General features: G+C 54.6%; 5 protein-coding genes across 5 annotated transcripts; 2 read left to right on the top strand and 3 right to left on the bottom strand.

Moving 5' to 3' along the window:
- Window positions 1–201: 201 nt before the first annotated feature.
- POSPLADRAFT_1132107 (hypothetical protein) lies at window positions 202–2,080 on the bottom strand (the record flags this gene model as incomplete). Its single annotated transcript, XM_024484173.1, has 6 exons — window positions 202–374; window positions 432–548; window positions 600–684; window positions 744–848; window positions 1,489–1,717; window positions 1,794–2,080. 6 exons carry the CDS (start codon window positions 2,078–2,080, stop codon window positions 202–204), a joined length of 996 nt encoding a protein of 331 aa, XP_024342876.1.
- Window positions 2,081–4,250: 2,170 nt separating this feature from the next.
- POSPLADRAFT_1130852 (hypothetical protein) lies at window positions 4,251–5,639 on the top strand (the record flags this gene model as incomplete). Its single annotated transcript, XM_024483997.1, has 5 exons — window positions 4,251–4,766; window positions 4,827–4,931; window positions 4,985–5,134; window positions 5,261–5,359; window positions 5,418–5,639. 5 exons carry the CDS (start codon window positions 4,251–4,253, stop codon window positions 5,637–5,639), a joined length of 1,092 nt encoding a protein of 363 aa, XP_024342877.1.
- Window positions 5,640–6,487: 848 nt separating this feature from the next.
- On the bottom strand, window positions 6,488–12,061 carry POSPLADRAFT_1068893 (hypothetical protein; the record flags this gene model as incomplete). Its single annotated transcript, XM_024482322.1, has 10 exons — window positions 6,488–8,880; window positions 8,935–9,441; window positions 9,582–9,837; window positions 10,292–10,457; window positions 10,693–10,761; window positions 10,916–11,050; window positions 11,150–11,298; window positions 11,354–11,442; window positions 11,665–11,862; window positions 12,022–12,061. 10 exons carry the CDS (start codon window positions 12,059–12,061, stop codon window positions 6,653–6,655), a joined length of 3,837 nt encoding a protein of 1,278 aa, XP_024342878.1. The 3' UTR covers window positions 6,488–6,652.
- A 418-nt stretch (window positions 12,062–12,479) lies between these two features.
- Window positions 12,480–13,620, top strand: POSPLADRAFT_1133046 (hypothetical protein; the record flags this gene model as incomplete). The annotated part of the gene is made up of 5 exons (XM_024484294.1): window positions 12,480–12,651; window positions 12,714–12,874; window positions 12,933–13,012; window positions 13,069–13,231; window positions 13,297–13,620. 5 exons carry the CDS (start codon window positions 12,480–12,482, stop codon window positions 13,618–13,620), a joined length of 900 nt encoding a protein of 299 aa, XP_024342879.1.
- A 358-nt stretch (window positions 13,621–13,978) lies between these two features.
- On the bottom strand, window positions 13,979–16,784 carry POSPLADRAFT_1132530 (hypothetical protein; the record flags this gene model as incomplete). Its single annotated transcript, XM_024484226.1, has 8 exons — window positions 13,979–14,672; window positions 14,726–14,966; window positions 15,016–15,119; window positions 15,170–15,239; window positions 15,297–15,506; window positions 15,781–15,954; window positions 16,460–16,550; window positions 16,575–16,784. The coding sequence occupies 8 exons, from the start codon at window positions 16,782–16,784 to the stop codon at window positions 13,979–13,981; spliced, it is 1,794 nt and encodes a 597-aa protein (XP_024342880.1).
- Between the last annotated feature and the right edge of the window lie 733 nt (window positions 16,785–17,517).

Here is a 17,517-nt window from a genome sequence, read left to right on the forward strand (position 1 = left end):
TTAATGCCCTTCCCCTCGTTTACCCCCGTTTTGTATCGGCACCCCGCGCATCACACAATCTCACGGTATACCCCATCGTTTTATGTCTATGTATTCCTCCGTCCTAGTATTATACAGGGGACTGCGTCCCTGAGCAGAACTGTACGCACTAGTGTAACCTTCCTGTGGGAGAGTTGGCATCTAGAAGGCGCTGGACGATCTTCAGGAGAAGTCTCGCGATCGCTTGCCGCGTGAGGTACTCTCGCTCTTCAGAGAGCAGAACAAAAAATGCCGCCGTGGGCCGGGAGCGGTGCCTGCGACAGCAGCAACCCGTCCGAGAGGGGCGGGGTCTGTCCCGCTTCCGCGTATGCCGAGCGAGAACATCCGATCAAACACTGGAGATACATGATGTCAACTGTGGGCGATCACGCGCAGATAATTACCGGACTCACGCGTGGCAACGAAGGCCTTGGCCGTGTTCTGGCAGCTGAGATGTGTGAGCGAGAGAGGTGGACTCACGCCCTCGAGCGTGCGTAGATAGCGGAAGACCATGGATGGCTGACATGGGCCTGTGGGGGATGTCAATCTAGGGCATGTGGTGGTCAGGCGTCGGCACATACCAAAGCGGAACACGGCATGGTAGGCCTGTTTCCATTTCTCCTCCAGGAGACGCGCACATGCCGTGGGGTCCGGACACGTCGAACACTGCATGGCGAGGGTTGAGACTGGGCAATTCATGGAAGAGTCTCGAACGCGGTGCGCACACATTGGTACTCCTTCGCAACCTGGATGAGCCCGAGTTTGAGGACGCGCTCGAGGAACCAGGTACGCCTGGTGGCGCGACAGTATGTCAATACAAGGTGAATGTGCTGGGGTATGCAGCAACGTAACGTACCGCTTCTCAAGCTTCAGGAGCGTCTCCGGGCTGAGGGTGCTGAGCTCCTCCTCGCTCCACCCACCGGGATTGTCGAGAACGAAGCGGCTCGACTCACGGTAGAGTTCCTCGTGGCCGAAGAGCTCTGCAATGCGCATGGCCTTCAGCGGCCGCCCGGCCGCATGTGTTAGGAGGAAGGTGATGCATTCCTGTTCGAGTGCAGACACATGCAGCTTGTGTGCGATATTCATCAGACCCTCGACGTTGTTCCAGGTGATGGTGCACATGAGGCTGTGTACACAATAGCCTTCGGTCTGACTACGAATGTGAGATGAAATCAAGGACTTCACGTACTGCGGATACACGAATTTGAGGAAGTCGTGAAACGTATTGGCCTGTAACAGGCTCAGATTATGGAATTAAAGCACCTATTGCCTACACACCTTCTCTTCCTTGAGTATGATTATTGCGTCAGGCCTTTTGGCGCGACGCCTGACCAATGTCTTATGCTTGCCCTTGTCTCCCGAAGTTGAAGAGCTGGCAGACGGAGAGAGAACGCCGCTTTCCAGCTTGTTGAGACTGGACTCGCGTGCCTTTGCCTTCTTCTCCTCTAATTCTCCGTCGGATTCACTCACCTCTTGGACAGGATCGAGGTCTATGTCTTCAGGTTCTGTGTCCGGGTCGACCGGCGCAAATGTCAACTCGGGGGAGTCCTCGATTTTCGACCGGGACCCAGGTACCGAGGGGGGCTGCGAGATGGTGATGACGGAGGACATGGACCGCGGCCTGCCTGTCTCCGCCCAGTCGCCACTGAGGGCGGCCTTGAAGAAGGACGACGCAAAGTAGAGGACCTCTTTGTGTGCCCTTGGTTAACGCGAACCGGGGAGTGCGATACGCGTCCGGCCAGCGATCCTGGAGGCGCTGAAGGCAGGGAACTCACCAGAAGGTCGTGGCCTCGACAATGATCTTCACAGTGCCGGGAAAGCGACTGCCTTCCGTGAACGTGTCGTCTATTTCTATGGGGTCCTCGTAGTCACCGTCGATGCTAAGCGCGGAGACCATTTCGTCCGACTCGCATTCCTCAAGATAGTACGGCGGGTCACCAGAGGAACGAAAGATGCCTGCGGCGGCGGCATGCGTCTCGGTAGGCGAGCTGAGCGACGCGGATGGGTTGATTATGTTGGGACCGCGCGAGTTGCGAGCGATGAGGATGTGCGGCGGGTTCATGGTGCACGGAGACAAGAAGGGCGTTCCTACATAGCAGAGCTCAAGTGATCGGGCATCCCGCCATCATGCCCGTTTAGGAACATTGTCGGGCTCCCACGCTCAGATCATAAAGTGCCACAGCTCTGTTGTGAACTTCAAGCATACTTCTACATACAATGCTCTCCATCTCTCATTTTCGTTGCTTTTATAAGCTGGTTTCTACACTCTCATACGGATGCGATGTCAGTCTGTATGCGATGAGAAGCTATGTTCCAAATTCTTCAAAGCGGCACATGTTGGAGCTTCCGAGTCTTGAATGCTTGTCCTCCTCTTTTGCGCTCTGATGACTCATTGAAATAGAAATTAATGTTCTCCTTTCAGACAAGTCACCGCAGGGTATAATCTTGCCAATTCAAAGTCCTTGTGGTTCCTCGATGTTGACTCGACGCGTTCAGGTTAGCAGGGAGACCAGTTGCCGTTGCTATCGCATGCAGTTGTTGCACGGCTCCCGTTGCAGGTGGCTGCAAGTCTAGTAAAAATGGCCAGTCTTCAATGCCGTATCATTGTCTTCTGTTGATATCTTTCTCGACTAGGCATACCGAGTTTGTGTATCAGCTGCAAACGCCATACGAATGCCCTCCCAGACGCCTGCATATCCCACCCTTTCAAATTGCGTCTTCTGAGATTCTTTCACATATTACTTGTTTCACAAGTGCGCGCCCGACTCATCTCAATGAGTCGCACATCAACGCACGGGCACCTGCTGGTCGACGCACTATCCACCTTACCATGATTCCCACCTGAAGGCGCCGTGATTCTGAGTTTACCAAGGCTTGCCGACATGTCTATCGGCTGGATATCGTCTCCCGTTAAACTTCGAGCCTCCCTTCGTCATTTCACTTATCCTCACTCAAACGGCTGGTGGGTCTTTCCACTCAGGCGCTGCAAATGCGCGTAAGTTTTTAGGTTCTACAATCCTTTTCATCACGCGACCCGCAAGTTCGATTTCGCAGAGTGTTATCATAACAATTTCCCATGTGCATATTCCCCTGCGATAGACTTTCTCACCGCCTCAGGATCAGACTCCCATTGTAAGCAAGAAATCATGCGCATGCGCATACTTCTACGTGGAGACCACCAGGTTGTAATGTCAGAACGATCACTGCATTCGACCTCTCGTCAGACAGCGTGGAAGGCCGTTGATACAGTCTTACCGTCGTGTACCATCTTTTCCGTCCGCGTTCCGTGTCTTCTGAGAAGCACAACAGCAGCATATTTTACGCAACCTGGATTTGAATCCCGTTCATTAGCCCAGCAGGAGTACATTCGTCGCAGCGACTTCGTCTGTTATTTCCGCGCGCAGAACTGGTCTAGACTAGCTATTATGGGCGTCTGTCCTAGGCACTGGGATATGCGTTCTCACGCGCCGTCGAGCCGAGCAACGGGAACGAGCTCGATGTCGTTTGGGGTCTTCCGCCCCGGCCACTAGACTCTGTCGCTCCCCGCAACCTCCAACGCCCGCACAGGGCCCGTCAAAATGGCCGCCATTGACACTGTAAATACAGCTGCCCTGTCCCAGGTAGACTTGATCGCCTCTGGCCCATCAGATTCAACTTCTCGCTCACCACTCGACGAGCAGACCCGGGATGCCGGTGGTCAAAGCGTGAGCGCAGATGCTGATGTGGGGCACATCCAACAGCCCCAGCCAGGAGATGTCCGCAGGACAAGCGCAGACGCCGAGGGAGACAGTTCGTCACCTATCGTCAGTGGCAGCGGTGTGCCCCCAGAAAACACCGCAGACATGGCACCCGCGGCCCAGGAAGGTCATTCGACAGTACATTCGTTAGTACAGCAAAGTACGGGGCAGGCACATTTACCACCAGCTCAGCCGTCGCCTTCTACTGGGCTGGCACCAGCGGAGTCGGCGATGACTACTACGGAACCCCCTCAGGAGATACAGCAGGCGGACAAAACGGAGTCAGAGAAGGGGACGGTAAAGGAGAAGAAGGGGAAACCGCCAGCGCTCACAATTACGACACCCGCCAGCAGGCGGAGACCGAACACGAAGGAGGTCTCGGAGGGCGCGCACACCGCCTCGAGCACTACCGAGCGCCCCTCAACGCCGCGTTCGGGGCGGACGTCCCCCAAGCCCCCCAAGAGGTCCTTCTTTTCCAAGATGGCGCGTATATGCATGTTCTGCACGCGTCCATCCGCGCGCGAGCACGACATCGACGTCGACGAGGGCGCGACGCACCTGGTTGTGGCGGAGGGACAGGTAGAAGAGGAGACGGCAAAGCGCGTCGCGCGCGAGTCTGAGAAGCAGCACACGCGCGAGTCGTCGACGGTCACCACAGGTCAGGGGGCCCGTGTTTCCGCGCTCGTCGCATTACTTGACGGCGAGACGACAGTGAACGCGTCCCCAGCAGCGACGCTCGACGCGGATGTCGACATTATAGTGCCCCCGACGCCGTCACGTCTCCTACCGGTCTCTGAGACGGATGGACTGACCTCGGGCGCGGTACAACCACCTGGCTCGACTGGGCATGACATCTCTGTAGAGCAACGCACTCACACAAGCGACTCGGCCGAAGAGTCGGACGGGTCCTTCACTGAAGAAGATGCACTGAAGGATTTGCTTCGTGTGGATGCTGAGGCGGAAGAGCAGATGCTGATCCGGAAAGGCGGTATGGGCATTCCTATGGGTCCAGTGCGCGCATATATGCGGTTTTCATGTTATGTAGTGGCTCACACATATACCACCCTACAGGATGGCAATCCACGACCACTTCTTCCGCCAATTGCGCCTCAACATCAGGGTCGTAAATGCCTTGTCCTAGATCTTGACGAGACTTTAGTGCACAGTAGCCTCAGAGTGCGTGGGCTTGTATTTGTTTTTTGTACTGATTGCTGAACACTGCTTGCCAGCCTGTGCCTTCTCCAGACTACGTCGTCCCAGTCGAGATCGAGGCGTACTGGCACAACTTTTACGTCCTCAAACGACCAGGTGTGGACAGCTTTCTCAAGAGGATGGGCGAGATCTACGAGGTCGTCGTGTTCACCGCGAGCCTAAGCAAGGTGCGTCGACCACCTGTGGCCCCTGCTCCGTGACCTTTCTTAGTATCCTCAACCTGCTTCACTTCCATGTCTCGTCTTTTTCCTGCCCATGCCCATGGTCACATCATGTTGCGTGCGGTGTCTCAGTATGCCGATCCGGTGCTCGACAGACTTGACCCAGATCGCGCCGTTGCACACCGACTGTTCCGCGAAAGTTGCTACAACCATCGTGGGAACTACGTCAAGGTACGCTCCTCACCTGCTCCGTGCGGGGCATAGGCATGCTCATTGCGCCCGCTCCCAGGACCTGTCGCAACTTGGTCGCCCGATCGCAGAAACGATCATTATCGACAACTCGCCCGCGTCATACATCTTCCACCCCCACAACGCTGTACCAATATCGTCGTGGTTCAACGACCAGCACGACACTGAGCTCACCGATCTGTTCCCCTTCCTCGCAGATCTCGGGTCGGCTTCTGGCGATGTGCGCGGGATTCTGAACGTCTCACTAGACTCAGTCTCATGAGGCGGTGTCCCCAATATGCGGCGCGTCCGGCCAGCTGCCCCCGCTGTCAATGAGTCATTACAAACAGACTCCACCAAAGGACATCCATCCGGCCCTCTGGGACCCGGCGGTCCTTCCCCATGCTCAGTCCAGTGACCGAGCGTCCTCACAGTAATTGTCATACATTCCTTATTCTTCTCGGCGATCAGGCATCCAGATCCAAGTATACCCCACAGTTCCGTATGCGGTTTTCAAATTTGCATACGGCAGTCCCGAAAGCCGAGAGCTGATCACACACCATTTTCTCTTGGTTCGTCCCTGGCACGAACAACCTGCAGGAACATCGCATCTTCCCTCACATTCATTTGATATATCGCCAATCGTTGCACATGTATGTCGTCTTCTGCCACCTGGTGGTCCACATGCTGACTTGTGCGGGTTGCAGCGTATCAACGGTATTTATTAACTACATACCCTTTCCCATGCTCTGGGCTACTACATGTTTCCTGTCCTCGTTACCCATGTGACGCGCCGATACGAAATACATGACCATTCCAAACCTGGCAACCGTTGTGCCCTCATCTAGGGAGTCTCCACCCGGTCGGAATTCGCTCTGAAGAAAGACTTCGCTTCACATTCCCAGCGGCTGCTCGGCATTCTCGGGGCTGCTGACAAGGATGTGGCCCCGAAGGCGAGCAGCATCATCTAAGCCATGCTGTCGGGGCCCCGGTGAGGTGCCTGAGATCTGACAACCGGTGTTTCGATGAATAGTCTAAGACTCATTCGTGGTAGCACACGACGTCAGCACGCCGCGGGAAGGATCGCGGAGGCTATATTCATGACTGCGCAGCCCGGACTGCGTGCACACAAATGGGTTTCGAAGATAGCGCTTTGTCATTTCAAATCGTTACTGCACTGTTATAATCTCTGAGACACATTGGACTTTGACTTCTCTCCTTCCCCCGCCCACGCTCCCCGCCCTTGGCTATTCACACATTTCTACATGGCACAAGAATATATTAGGAGAACCGCAGTCACTGGCCATCGCCCTGTTTCCTTCCCTCCACCCTTTCGTCTTCCCATGGGCTAAACACAGGCTTTCGTGTTTGCGACAACGGTAGCCAGGCGAACCCGGGAGGCAGAAGGCGCCTGCCGCCCGCCTCCCCACCAGGTGGCGTCCTCTGCGCCGCTACCGTGTGCACATGCGAAGGTGACGGTGGCATGCTCGCAAGCGATACTTCGCTGAGGGTCGGCAGGCGCTCGAGGCTCGTGTTCGTCGATCCACCGAGCGCACGCTGCAGCGCCTCACGCTCCGCAGGCGACGGTGCGAACGCGCGCATCGAGTAAGATGAGAAGAGCGACTCCGAGTCGGACGTGAGCGGCGGAATCGCACACGGAACACTAAGGGCCGCAGGGAGCGCGGACAGCATCGGGCCGGGTGCACGCTGCTCGAATATAGGGGCCGTCTGCGGAGGGAAGAAGGACGGCAGCGACTTCTTTGTGAGCCGGAAAACCTTCGCCTCGGGATTGAGGCCCTTCTTCTCCTTCGGATCTGCCGAATGCCAACGGCGGTGGGCGGCGGAAAGCTTGTTGTCTCCGTCGTTAGGCTTGAGCTGGGGCACAGACTGCTCAGAAATTGCGCGGCTGGGCGACGGGATCAGCGAGCGCGGCATATCCTTAGAGTCGGCGGTCAGGCGGCGACGTAGAGCGAGAGGTGGCGGCCGGATCTCGAAAGGATCTTCCTGGTCGACGCCATCGAAAGACGGGTTCGTGATCGCCGTCGGTGACGCAGTAAACGAGGTAGGGAACTCGACAGGCGGTCGGGGACGAAGCGAGCGCCAGTTCGGGTCCATGACAGCGTCGTCCTCGGATTGGAACGAGCGCGACATGTCCTCCATGCTTGACCCACTCTCCAGCGAGCTGATCAGGCTCGACGGTATCAGCGACGTGCTCCGCGGCGAAATCGACTCGCCACCGGGCAGAGACAAGTCGGCGTCACTATCGCTGAAAGGAGAAAACCGCGTCGAAACAGATCGTGAGGAGCGTTGCTCGTCGAAGATTGACTGTCCATAGGACTGCAAGAAGACATCGTTGTTACCGTCCAGGATACCAGGCTTGAGTGTGTCATGGAAGTTTGAGATGCCGCCAAGAGACAGGTTCTTGGGTCCAGGAGACAGGGACAGGCCGCGTGGTTGAGTTGTGCCCATGTCTCTTGCGCTAGGAGGAGACACCTGTAAGGCCGGCGGTGAGAAATTGTCATGACCGGTTACATCATTGCGCTGCGAGAGCGAGTCCGAGGCTACAGTCTGACTGTATGCGGTGGCTGGTGACCATGGACCCGTCTCCTCCCCTCCGAAAGTCGAGACGACATGCAAAGGATAGAATGACCGGTCTTGTTTCCGTAGCTCTGCCTGCTCCTTGGCCTGCAGCAACCGCTCCTCCTCCTGAGCGATCTTCTCCTCCAGCTCCTTTGCGCGCGCGTTGAGCGCCGCAATCACGTTCTCCGTGACCTTGATCTCATTCCTCTTCACATCCATCGCCTTCCGAGTCTCATCAGCCGCGGCTTCCCCCTCTTCCTTCACGCGCACCACAGCTGCCTCGTCCTCGGCAGCACGCGCGCGTAATGTGCTGATCTCTTGACCAAGCCGCTCAGCACGACGTGCCGCGTTATCTCGCACACTCTCCGCGGCCCGTAGTCGCTTCTCTGCATCGCGCCGCCCTCCCTCGGCTGCGCGCTTAGCGTCTTCGAGGGCGCGCGTCTGTGTCTTGAGCTCAAGCCGTGCAGCATCGTCGATACGCTTGCGAGTGCGCTGTGCTTCGAGATCTGCTTGGATGTTAGAATGTGACTCCGCCGCACTCGCGCGGAAATCGGTGAGCTGCGCGCGAAGGTCGCGCACCGCGTCACGCGTCTGAGTGATCTGCCGAAGGATCTCAGCGATTGCTGGCGACTGGTCGAAAAGCGATGTGGGTGGAGGTGCATATGCGACATTCGTGGGCGTGTTCAATCGCAAGTTATCTGTGACATTGCACGACTGGATCTGGCCGGGTGTATGTATGTTACTACGATCGAGCTTGGGCGGAGATGTAGGAACCCGAGGTGCGTGCAGCGGAAGCGAGGCAGACTTTGGCAACGGTGGCGGTGTCGTGCTGCGGGTAGAGTTGTTGATCGTGCGTTGTGCTGTGCGCTCGGTGCCCCTGAGTTTCGCCGTCGGCTCCGTGGAAGGTAGATGCAGTGTAGTGGATGGTGACGTGAAGGGCAATCCTAAAGCATTGTGTGAGACAATATGCTATACGATATTCGCGTGGATCTACACACCATCATAGCATTCCAAGTTATCGAGAGCCTTTGCGTCAAGAATGCCAGAGCTCATGCGCTCCGCGTCCTTGGTGTTGACAATAACATCGTGAAACCATGTGCGAATAGGACCGCCTCGCCACCACTTGCCGAAGGCGCCAATGAACCATGAGTCATTGACGGTGGATGGCAAGCCTTCCACAGGGAGGGCGCCACGAGGCTGAGAACCACTGGGAAGGACGGCTGCAATAGTCAGTATGCCGAAGCTGTGGATGACATGCTTGGGAGTGCGCAACGATATTGAAGCGCGATTGACGAAGTGAAAGGGAGATTTCGTGCTGAAATCTGGGCGTGGCCTGTTGTGGCTGATGGGCGGCGATCGACGAGATGCAGCAAGTGGAAGAGCGGAGCCTTTGGTGCTGGATTGCTCGTCTTGTGCGTTATCATCGAGGCGGCTGAGGTGTTGACGGAAGGATTGTTCGGTGAGGTAGGTGCGAAACGATGTCTCGGACGGGTTGGTCAGGTATGCTGAAGGACGCAAGGCGCACACGATATGTGTAGTGTTCCATGACGGACAACATGGACATCGCAATAATAGATAGAAGCAAATGAAAGGGGGACAGCACATCAAATCTTGCGACCGGAGAACAACAGACAAAGAGACGTACCCAGGACGAGGACCACAATCAGTGCAACGGTGCAAAAGAAGACGGTGTGCAAGTCGACCTGGCGGAGCAGACCGCCCACAGAGATATGAGGGCGTGTTCCATAGATCATGGCAGAGGTAGCACCGAGGAGTACGGAAAGAAAAAGCAGGTAGCGCCTCCCCTCGGGGTATACGACTAATGGGATGGCTATGCCTCGAGGCGGAGAGACCTGGCTGCCGCGCGTGATGCGGGAGGGCGACAGCGTTGCAAGGGGACACTGTGCGCGTCCCCGGTGTACGTTATGGCTGGCGATGAGCACAGAGCGATAAAGAAAGAAAGAGGGGCGGCGGCGGCGGTGGATGCCCAAAAAAGAGGAGAGGGAGTAGCCCAATCCCTGCAAAACTTGCCGCCGCAGGTCACCTGACTCCGCTCGTCCCCCTCCGGCCCCGGTCCCGCCCCCGCCGGTTCCGACAATCTATCGCCTTCCGGTTTAGTCCTTCAGCCCGGCTCTGTATGTAATGCGTGCGGCCGTGCATCACCCTCATCGATACACGCCTTGTCTGTCTATTCGTCATGCATACACGGATATAACGTGCACATCAGACACGACTCGCGCATCAGCCTCGCTTCCACAGATGCCCTCACACGTCCACCGTTGTGTCTTCTAAGACCGCACGACACTGTGTTGCTGCCACAGCCGATGCCACGAACAGCGCCGTATGCGCACCCACTGTGTGCTCACAAGATGGGTCTGCTCCACGTGCATGGCTGACTTGGAGCTGTCCGACTTCTCGTGCGTTGTGCACGGCCGCATCTAACATCTCGTGGACCGCATGCTCCGTCTTGCCAAGTCTTGTGTCCTTCCTTCTCTTGGGCTCCCAAGAACGGCTCTTGGCGCTTCCCAATCAGCATGCAATCGCCATACAGTAACGATATCGTCTCGATTGTCCGATGCTCATTATGCAGTCATCGTCGTGTGACCTTCGATGCGCTAGATAACGTGCACTAATTGCAGTGTTCCGAGGTAAGTTTCGAACTCCTGTACGTCTTCTTGCTGCTAGCTATACACAGTACGGCTCTGGACGAATGGTCACCACCTGACAATGCTGGATCCGTGAATATACTCACTCACAAGATGTTATATTGCAATCGTATGCGTTCGTTTGACCCAACTTCCACAGCGATTATCGACGGCCATCGTCTGCCGTCGTCAGAGTCCGACTCGGTGATCTATCCACCTCGAGGCTCGCATACGCCGATCGTTTGTCGACGACCATCTGCTTCGATCGATTTGCCCCAGAAGACCGCCGCCATGCGGAGAGATTCATCCCTTGGCACTCGGAGATCTCCCTTACATGCTTTTCAGGCCCGACATTCCGGGGTCAATGCGCGATATCGGCGCATGAGCATTGAGCTGGTCTGTGATCTCCTGTGGATATTCGCTGTTGGCTACATTATGCGTAATTTCCTGGAACATCACCCCAGCTCCTCTAAGGAATAATGTTTTGTTGATACGTTACACAGTTTGACTTGGTTAATCTCATATATATGTAGTCAGGCAGGACGCTGAGTAAGAGATCAAGTCTCACGCGACTTCTCCACTTGCACAGTCGTTTAATTGATCTTTAGACATAGGTGTCTGCGCCTTGCTCATTTTCGAGCCGTGTACGTGTTTCTGCCACTTTTTGATCCCTCCTTCGTAAGTGGTGCCATCAAATGAATCCAGGTCTTTGCTATTCTCTGCAGCTGGTTAGGCGTGCCTTCAACACTGAAATATCTAAGGCATTGCGCACGAGTGCATTCCCGACGAGTCTGTCGCCCATTGATTCAGGAGTAGTGATTTTAGCGACCATTACTTGAATTGTATCCCAGGGACCACTACCTAACCGTCAAGGAGAATACGTTGAACTCAGGCACGAACAAGAGCCATTTGTTGCGCACGTTGCACACACACACACAACTGTCCGATTGAAGACCATCATCGCGCCTTACATGTTTGGAACGACCTTCGCCGACGCGATGCAATTGAGTACTGCGTTTCTTTCGTTCACTTGTGTAACATCAATGGTCGTGGTTCTTATGACTGCGTGTGAGGCTTACTTACATGCTGTGTTTTCCTCCGAGTTTATTGGTGGACCTGATGTGCTGTTGTCGGAGCGAGGTGACAGATAGCACCTCGGTGCAACGTCATTATGAACGATATGTATGCGGATTGCAAGGGATATCAGACGGAAGCATGTGCGGAGCAGCAGACACCGGCACGCAACCGCATGGGGTGTAGGCGTGTCTTCAATTGGTGTGTCTAGGAATTCATGAAGGGTTTTACTCATCTGTGCTCGCAGAGAAAGACGCTCCTCTGGCTGAGTCGTATTTAGGTTCTATTCTTCCTTTGTGAAAGGAGGTCCGTTTCGTGAATGATTATCTTGATGTTGTCATTGTCATTAACGGCGTTGTTGCTGACATTGGCACCCGACCTGGAGCACCAGACATAATGAAGACATCGAGGACAACTGCAGTGAAATGGATCACATACGCTTGTTATGGAAAATGCTAGAGTTGATTTAAAGAGAGTTGCACAGGCCTGAGGACCCCATGGACCATGGATCAGGTAGTGGCAGTGTGCGCCCGGTGTCCCGGACTGCTTGCATGGGAATTATGTATATATTGAGCTATCCCACTACGAGTGTTCATGTGCATGCCGTGATGTATCCGTACCATAAATCCATTAGATCCAGAATTCGGAAGTCATACGCGTCTCTGAATACTACGCTTTCCATTTTAGGGGTTCAAATTGATCGGGTCAGGCGCTCAAATCAATTCGAGGAGCGAGAGGACCCTGACTTCGACTTCGGTCTTCGCTGATGGGCACAACATCTCGGTCCAACATTCGCTAAGGCCAGCTTCAAAACACATCTCTTAATGGCACTCGTCACGATATCTGGATATCCTTCCTCAGGGAAAACACGGAGGGCAGAACAGATTAGAAACCACCTCGAGACCCGTCTGCAAGATTCCGCCTACATAGGCCCAAAGTTGAAGGTCGCGGTCCTCTCCGACGATTCACTGAACATCGATCGGGGCGCATACAATGGTACGCTGGCTCCGCCTTCCTCTCTGCTGTCATTCTCACCACGTCTTGGGGTTGAACATCAGACGGCCGCGCCGAGAAGCTCGCACGCGGGGCGCTCTTTACGGCGCTGCAGCGGCAGATGGGCGCGGACACCATTCTGATCGTCGACTCGCTCAACTACATCAAAGGTTTCCGCTACCAGATGTACTGCGCCGCGCGAGAGTCTCGGCTGAGGGTGTGCACCGTACGTCCCCCAAGCATATATAATGGATCACGCCTCCCTGATTGACCGGCTGAAGTAGGTATATGTCCTTGCCACGCCGGAACTGTGCAGGGAATGGAACACCGTGCGCGAAGATGGGCGAGCATATTTGCCTGAAACGTGCGTACAGCCATCCTCATAGCAATATTTGCTACTCGCTGAACTGGATCCCCTAGGCTTGACAGTCTTCTGCTGCGTTTCGAGGAACCATCATCAATGGTCCGCTGGGACTCACCTCTTATCACAGTGCCATGGACAGACGAAGATGTGCCTGCTGATGACATCTGGAAAGCTGTGACCGAAGGGAACGTCAAACCGCCAAATGCTGGGACACAGGCCGTAAGCGCTTGCACTCGTTTGAACTTGACAGCGCCTCATCTCTGCCTCTCGGTGACACCTGTCAGGTTCCCAAGGCACCCACGGACGCACTGCGTGCGCTAGAGTCAACAACAGCAGCTATGGTCTCAGCGTTCATGGCGGAGCAGTCCATACCGATGGGGTCAGGAGGATCAATTACTCTTCCACTCAGCGGGACGCTTAGACCGCGAATCACGATCCCTCCGCGCAACGTGACCCTCGCTGAGCTGCAGCGATTAAAGAGACAATTTGTGACTGTGCACAAGAAGGCGATTACTCTGGGAACCATCGAGAAGGGAGCCGTAGACTGGAGTGAGGAGAGCATAGCAGACAAATTTGCCGTATATATCGAAGGAAATTTGAAGCCATGAGGTGCAACGACAGTGCCAATTCCGTGGGAGGACGTCATCAACAGCTCCCGATTTCAACTGCCTCCGTACGTCAACAGGCCATCTGTAGCGACTTGATACTACGCAGACCGACAAATTCTGTCAGACTCAATCATCTAGCGCGCTGAATATTACATTCCGGATATAACTGTCGTCCCTACAATAATTATAGTGTATATACCTGTCCATTGGCAGTAGATACAGGCCTACATACGCCCAGCGAAAAAGTATGATCATGGGTCACCACAATCTATTTGAGGCAGCTGGGAAGTTGTTAGCCATTCTCAGCATGGTGACCTGCCCTGTCAGGCTCGAGAACTATTTAAGAATGTGGGAAAGATCAGGAAATGACAGTGAGAAATAGCCGCCAGAAAAGGAATGCACAAGGACGTACGCCGTTGCCAATGAACACCTGTGCCCTCTGCCCAATGAGCATGTCCACGGCTTGCTTTACATATTCCTGCTCCTTATTCACGAGTATGTCTCTGCTGCTCGCGATGTTCTCCCATGTCCCGACATGTTGCAGCGCTGCCTTCAGCTCGAGGATCCAGTCCGCCGGCGCGTTGGTCATGATATAGAGATGCTGCATCCCACGCCCAGCTTCGGTGCTGCGCACGTTCTCCACCTTCCGCACGATTTCGTCAATTTCGGGGAAACATCGGACTCGATATAGCTCGTCCAAGGCCCCAGGGTCCAAGTCCGCGGGGCGCAGCTCACGGTCTGGGAGAGATGGGAAGGCGTTGTACCCAACGAAGTTCGCGTTCCACCCGGCGAGCCGTTTGCAGTGCCTGATGAAGTCGCCTCTCCGGATGTGGAGAGCGAGCAGACCTGGGATTACTGTGTAGCGCTCTGGGCTTGGGACGTTGTCAGGAACTGACATCAAATTGAACTCAACGGTGTTGGAGGGGGCGAAGACTTCGCGGTTGGTGTCGAAGGCTAGCTCGACTAGATCTGACCATCGGAAGTGTCGAAGGATGGGCGACTGGGAGAACGCAGGCCAGAGATCTAGAAGACGGTTGCCATCTTGGAGAAGCCTACCTCTCGTCAGTCTAGAAATCATGTAGAGTAGTGAGTGGTGTCCTCCTACCAGATATCGAACAATTGACGAGGATCTTTCGCCACTTCTACGCAGCGATCATGGCTCGCGTCAAGTAGCCCTATCCACTTGTCAACAATGGCTTGGGAGGTCGGATCTTCGCCACCCCAGGTGGCTACGACGGCGTTGTTGTCAATAACCGTAGGATTTTGGCATGTTGTATCCCAGAACTCCTTCATTACAGCGAGAGGTGCGTGGTCGCCCGGAGGGAAAGGTCCTCCGACAGTTGGTCCTTCGAAGAGATTAGCGAAGTAATTTGTCAGAATCATAGTTGGGTTAACCTCGAATCAAAGCAGTGAGCGGAATTCGTGAGGGGATAGGTTTCAGGTTATAGATCGAGTAGTCTGATACACCTTCGTCCCAGGTAAAGTTGTTGAACACAAATCTACAGGTACGTTAAGGCGCGTCTTGTACGACGAAACGGTGAGTACGTACGAACGGTTGGCACGATAGGCAAGATATGAATTTAGGAGCAGCTCTTGCATGGCATTACCCCAGCCGTTGCCTTCAAAATCCACGAATCAGTTCTAAGATATGTAATGGTAGGGCAGTAGTAACTCACGTGTCATGTGGTTAGCTATCCAGAAGTACTGTGTCTCAGCAGCATTGGGCGAAGCTGGGTCGAGGTGGTGTTGAGGCAGAGACAACTCATACTGGTGGAATCGCGAGTACAGAGGTGGAAGCTTTGAATCCTTGGCTAATGCGTACAGGATAGGTTTCGGTATCCCGACAGCGCCAGTCAAGAACAGCCGCAGCCATAGACCAACAGCTCCTAGAAAGAGTACAACAGAAGCTAGTGCAATCTGTGTGTGACGCCTCCTGAAAGGATGCACTTTTTTAGGAGACGCATTCTGGTCAGCATCTGCGGGAAGCTGCCGGTAGTCTCTGTCTCTAGGGGAACGCTGGTGAGAACTGGGGAAAGGAAAGAATCGGGCCATGCCTGCAGAGCCGTTGAGCGAAAGGAAAACTGAAACCCGAGAGAGCTCCAGCTTTATACACGTCTATATGGGGGTTCATCTCGCTCTTTGGTCGGGAATAGGACGTACTCAAGGTTACTGCGGCGGTGTGCGTTACCCGGAGATCATCCGCACATTTCTGCATTGGACCAGCGTTTCTACAAACCGCGGATGCTTTCCCGCCACTGTCGTAGCTGCCAAGACCTTGGTCTATTCTTGCCAACAGCCCCACGACCAGGGCGCCCGATGGACTCCGACAGCCTGCTCATGATGCCACGCCCTCACTGCTACACAGCCAGTCAGCCAGCAGAACCCCACCTGCCGATTAGGGGTTTTAGCTATTTTACTACCAGCTTAAGTACAGTGATACCTGGTGGGAACAAGTTAATGGAAATGGCGAATTACATCGTCGACAGTGTCCTCAAGCAAAATTAAAGATGCGAATTGACGCACGTTGGCGCTGTGTATTCGGGGAGAAACTATACCCAATAGAAGACCACCGCTTACCAGCTCGCGTGCGCCTCACCCTGTTTCGCGAAGCCGGTATCAAAGCAGGACGGGAGGGAGATGTCTCATGAGAAGGAGATCCCGAGAGTCGTTCCTGGGATATGGCGCCGGTTAGGATTCACTGCTCAGATCCTCACAAGTCACTGGAAATACTTGTGATGATACATACTTGTGATAAAAATAGCACCCGTCGACTCCAAGTAATTCTTATGATCCAGAGTTTGACAACTGATTGCAGAACGAGAAACACGCATTGACCAACCTTTTGGGAGAACGACGCCGGAAGGACCACCGCAGAGAACGCTCTCGATGATGTGGTTGAAACCGATGGGGCTACATACGGTGCGCGACGCCTACATAACCACCAGCGCACTAACCATGTGACTGGAACCGGCGGCTACGCATCCAAAAGCAAACCCCTGCTCAGGAACATTCTTTGTGGCTTCCAGTCTTGACCATATTTGGTACGCAAACCCGCTCCACCAGCGATGCCGAACCAATGCACTTCTCTTTTGGGATGGTGCTATGGGTTCGTAAACATGCGCGGTGATTTGGAACAACGAGCTTATCACTTCGCAACTAACCATCTTAGCGCCTGGGGAAATATGGGCGCCTAATGGTCCTGCGATGCAAGTTCGGCAGCTTTAGCATTGGGCAGAAGGTCTTGTTGCCACACCGATGTAGAGGCTGTTGGAACAACGGTGCGAACGGCGCGGGGCGCGTTTGTCCATGGGAGCGATGCCCGTAAGGGACAATCGCGTGCGGTACGTACATCGCGCGGGGTCGTTATATACTATAGGGGCCTCCGGCCCCCAGCTACTCGCGCGCCCGAGCTTTCGAGCTCGTTCCTGACCACGCGGGTCGGCGTGTTTCAACAGAGGCCAGGCAGCCGGTGACAACAGGCGTTACCTCAAGTCAATACTTTTCAGACTAGATATCCTAATTCTCTATAGCATTCAATAACGTCTATCACAGTGAGTTCTGCTTGATACTTCTCATCGCCATCATGATACACAGTATCTCCGGGCTCCCTCTCAGGGTTGGACCTGTGCTCTAGAATACAGTAGCCTATAGCGGCTACAATAATACACAGGCTTGCACGGCATCCCGAAGTGCTTCCCACAAAGTCACTCTGCATGGCAGTTTCCCCATAGGGGATACCATAGCCTCGTCTGATTGAGGCCTAAACCAATTCATACATTCCAATCATATGGTAAGCCATGAGATTTCTGCCTATGTATGTATTTCCAGCACGTACACGATAGGTGCACTCATCTTTGACGTTTCCCGAATCCCCTTAGTCTGCTGTGGCCGGCATCC

The sequence above is a fragment of the Postia placenta genome (genome assembly GCF_002117355.1).
Source record: "Postia placenta MAD-698-R-SB12 unplaced genomic scaffold POSPLAscaffold_2, whole genome shotgun sequence".
NCBI lineage: Eukaryota > Fungi > Basidiomycota > Agaricomycetes > Polyporales > Adustoporiaceae > Rhodonia > Rhodonia placenta.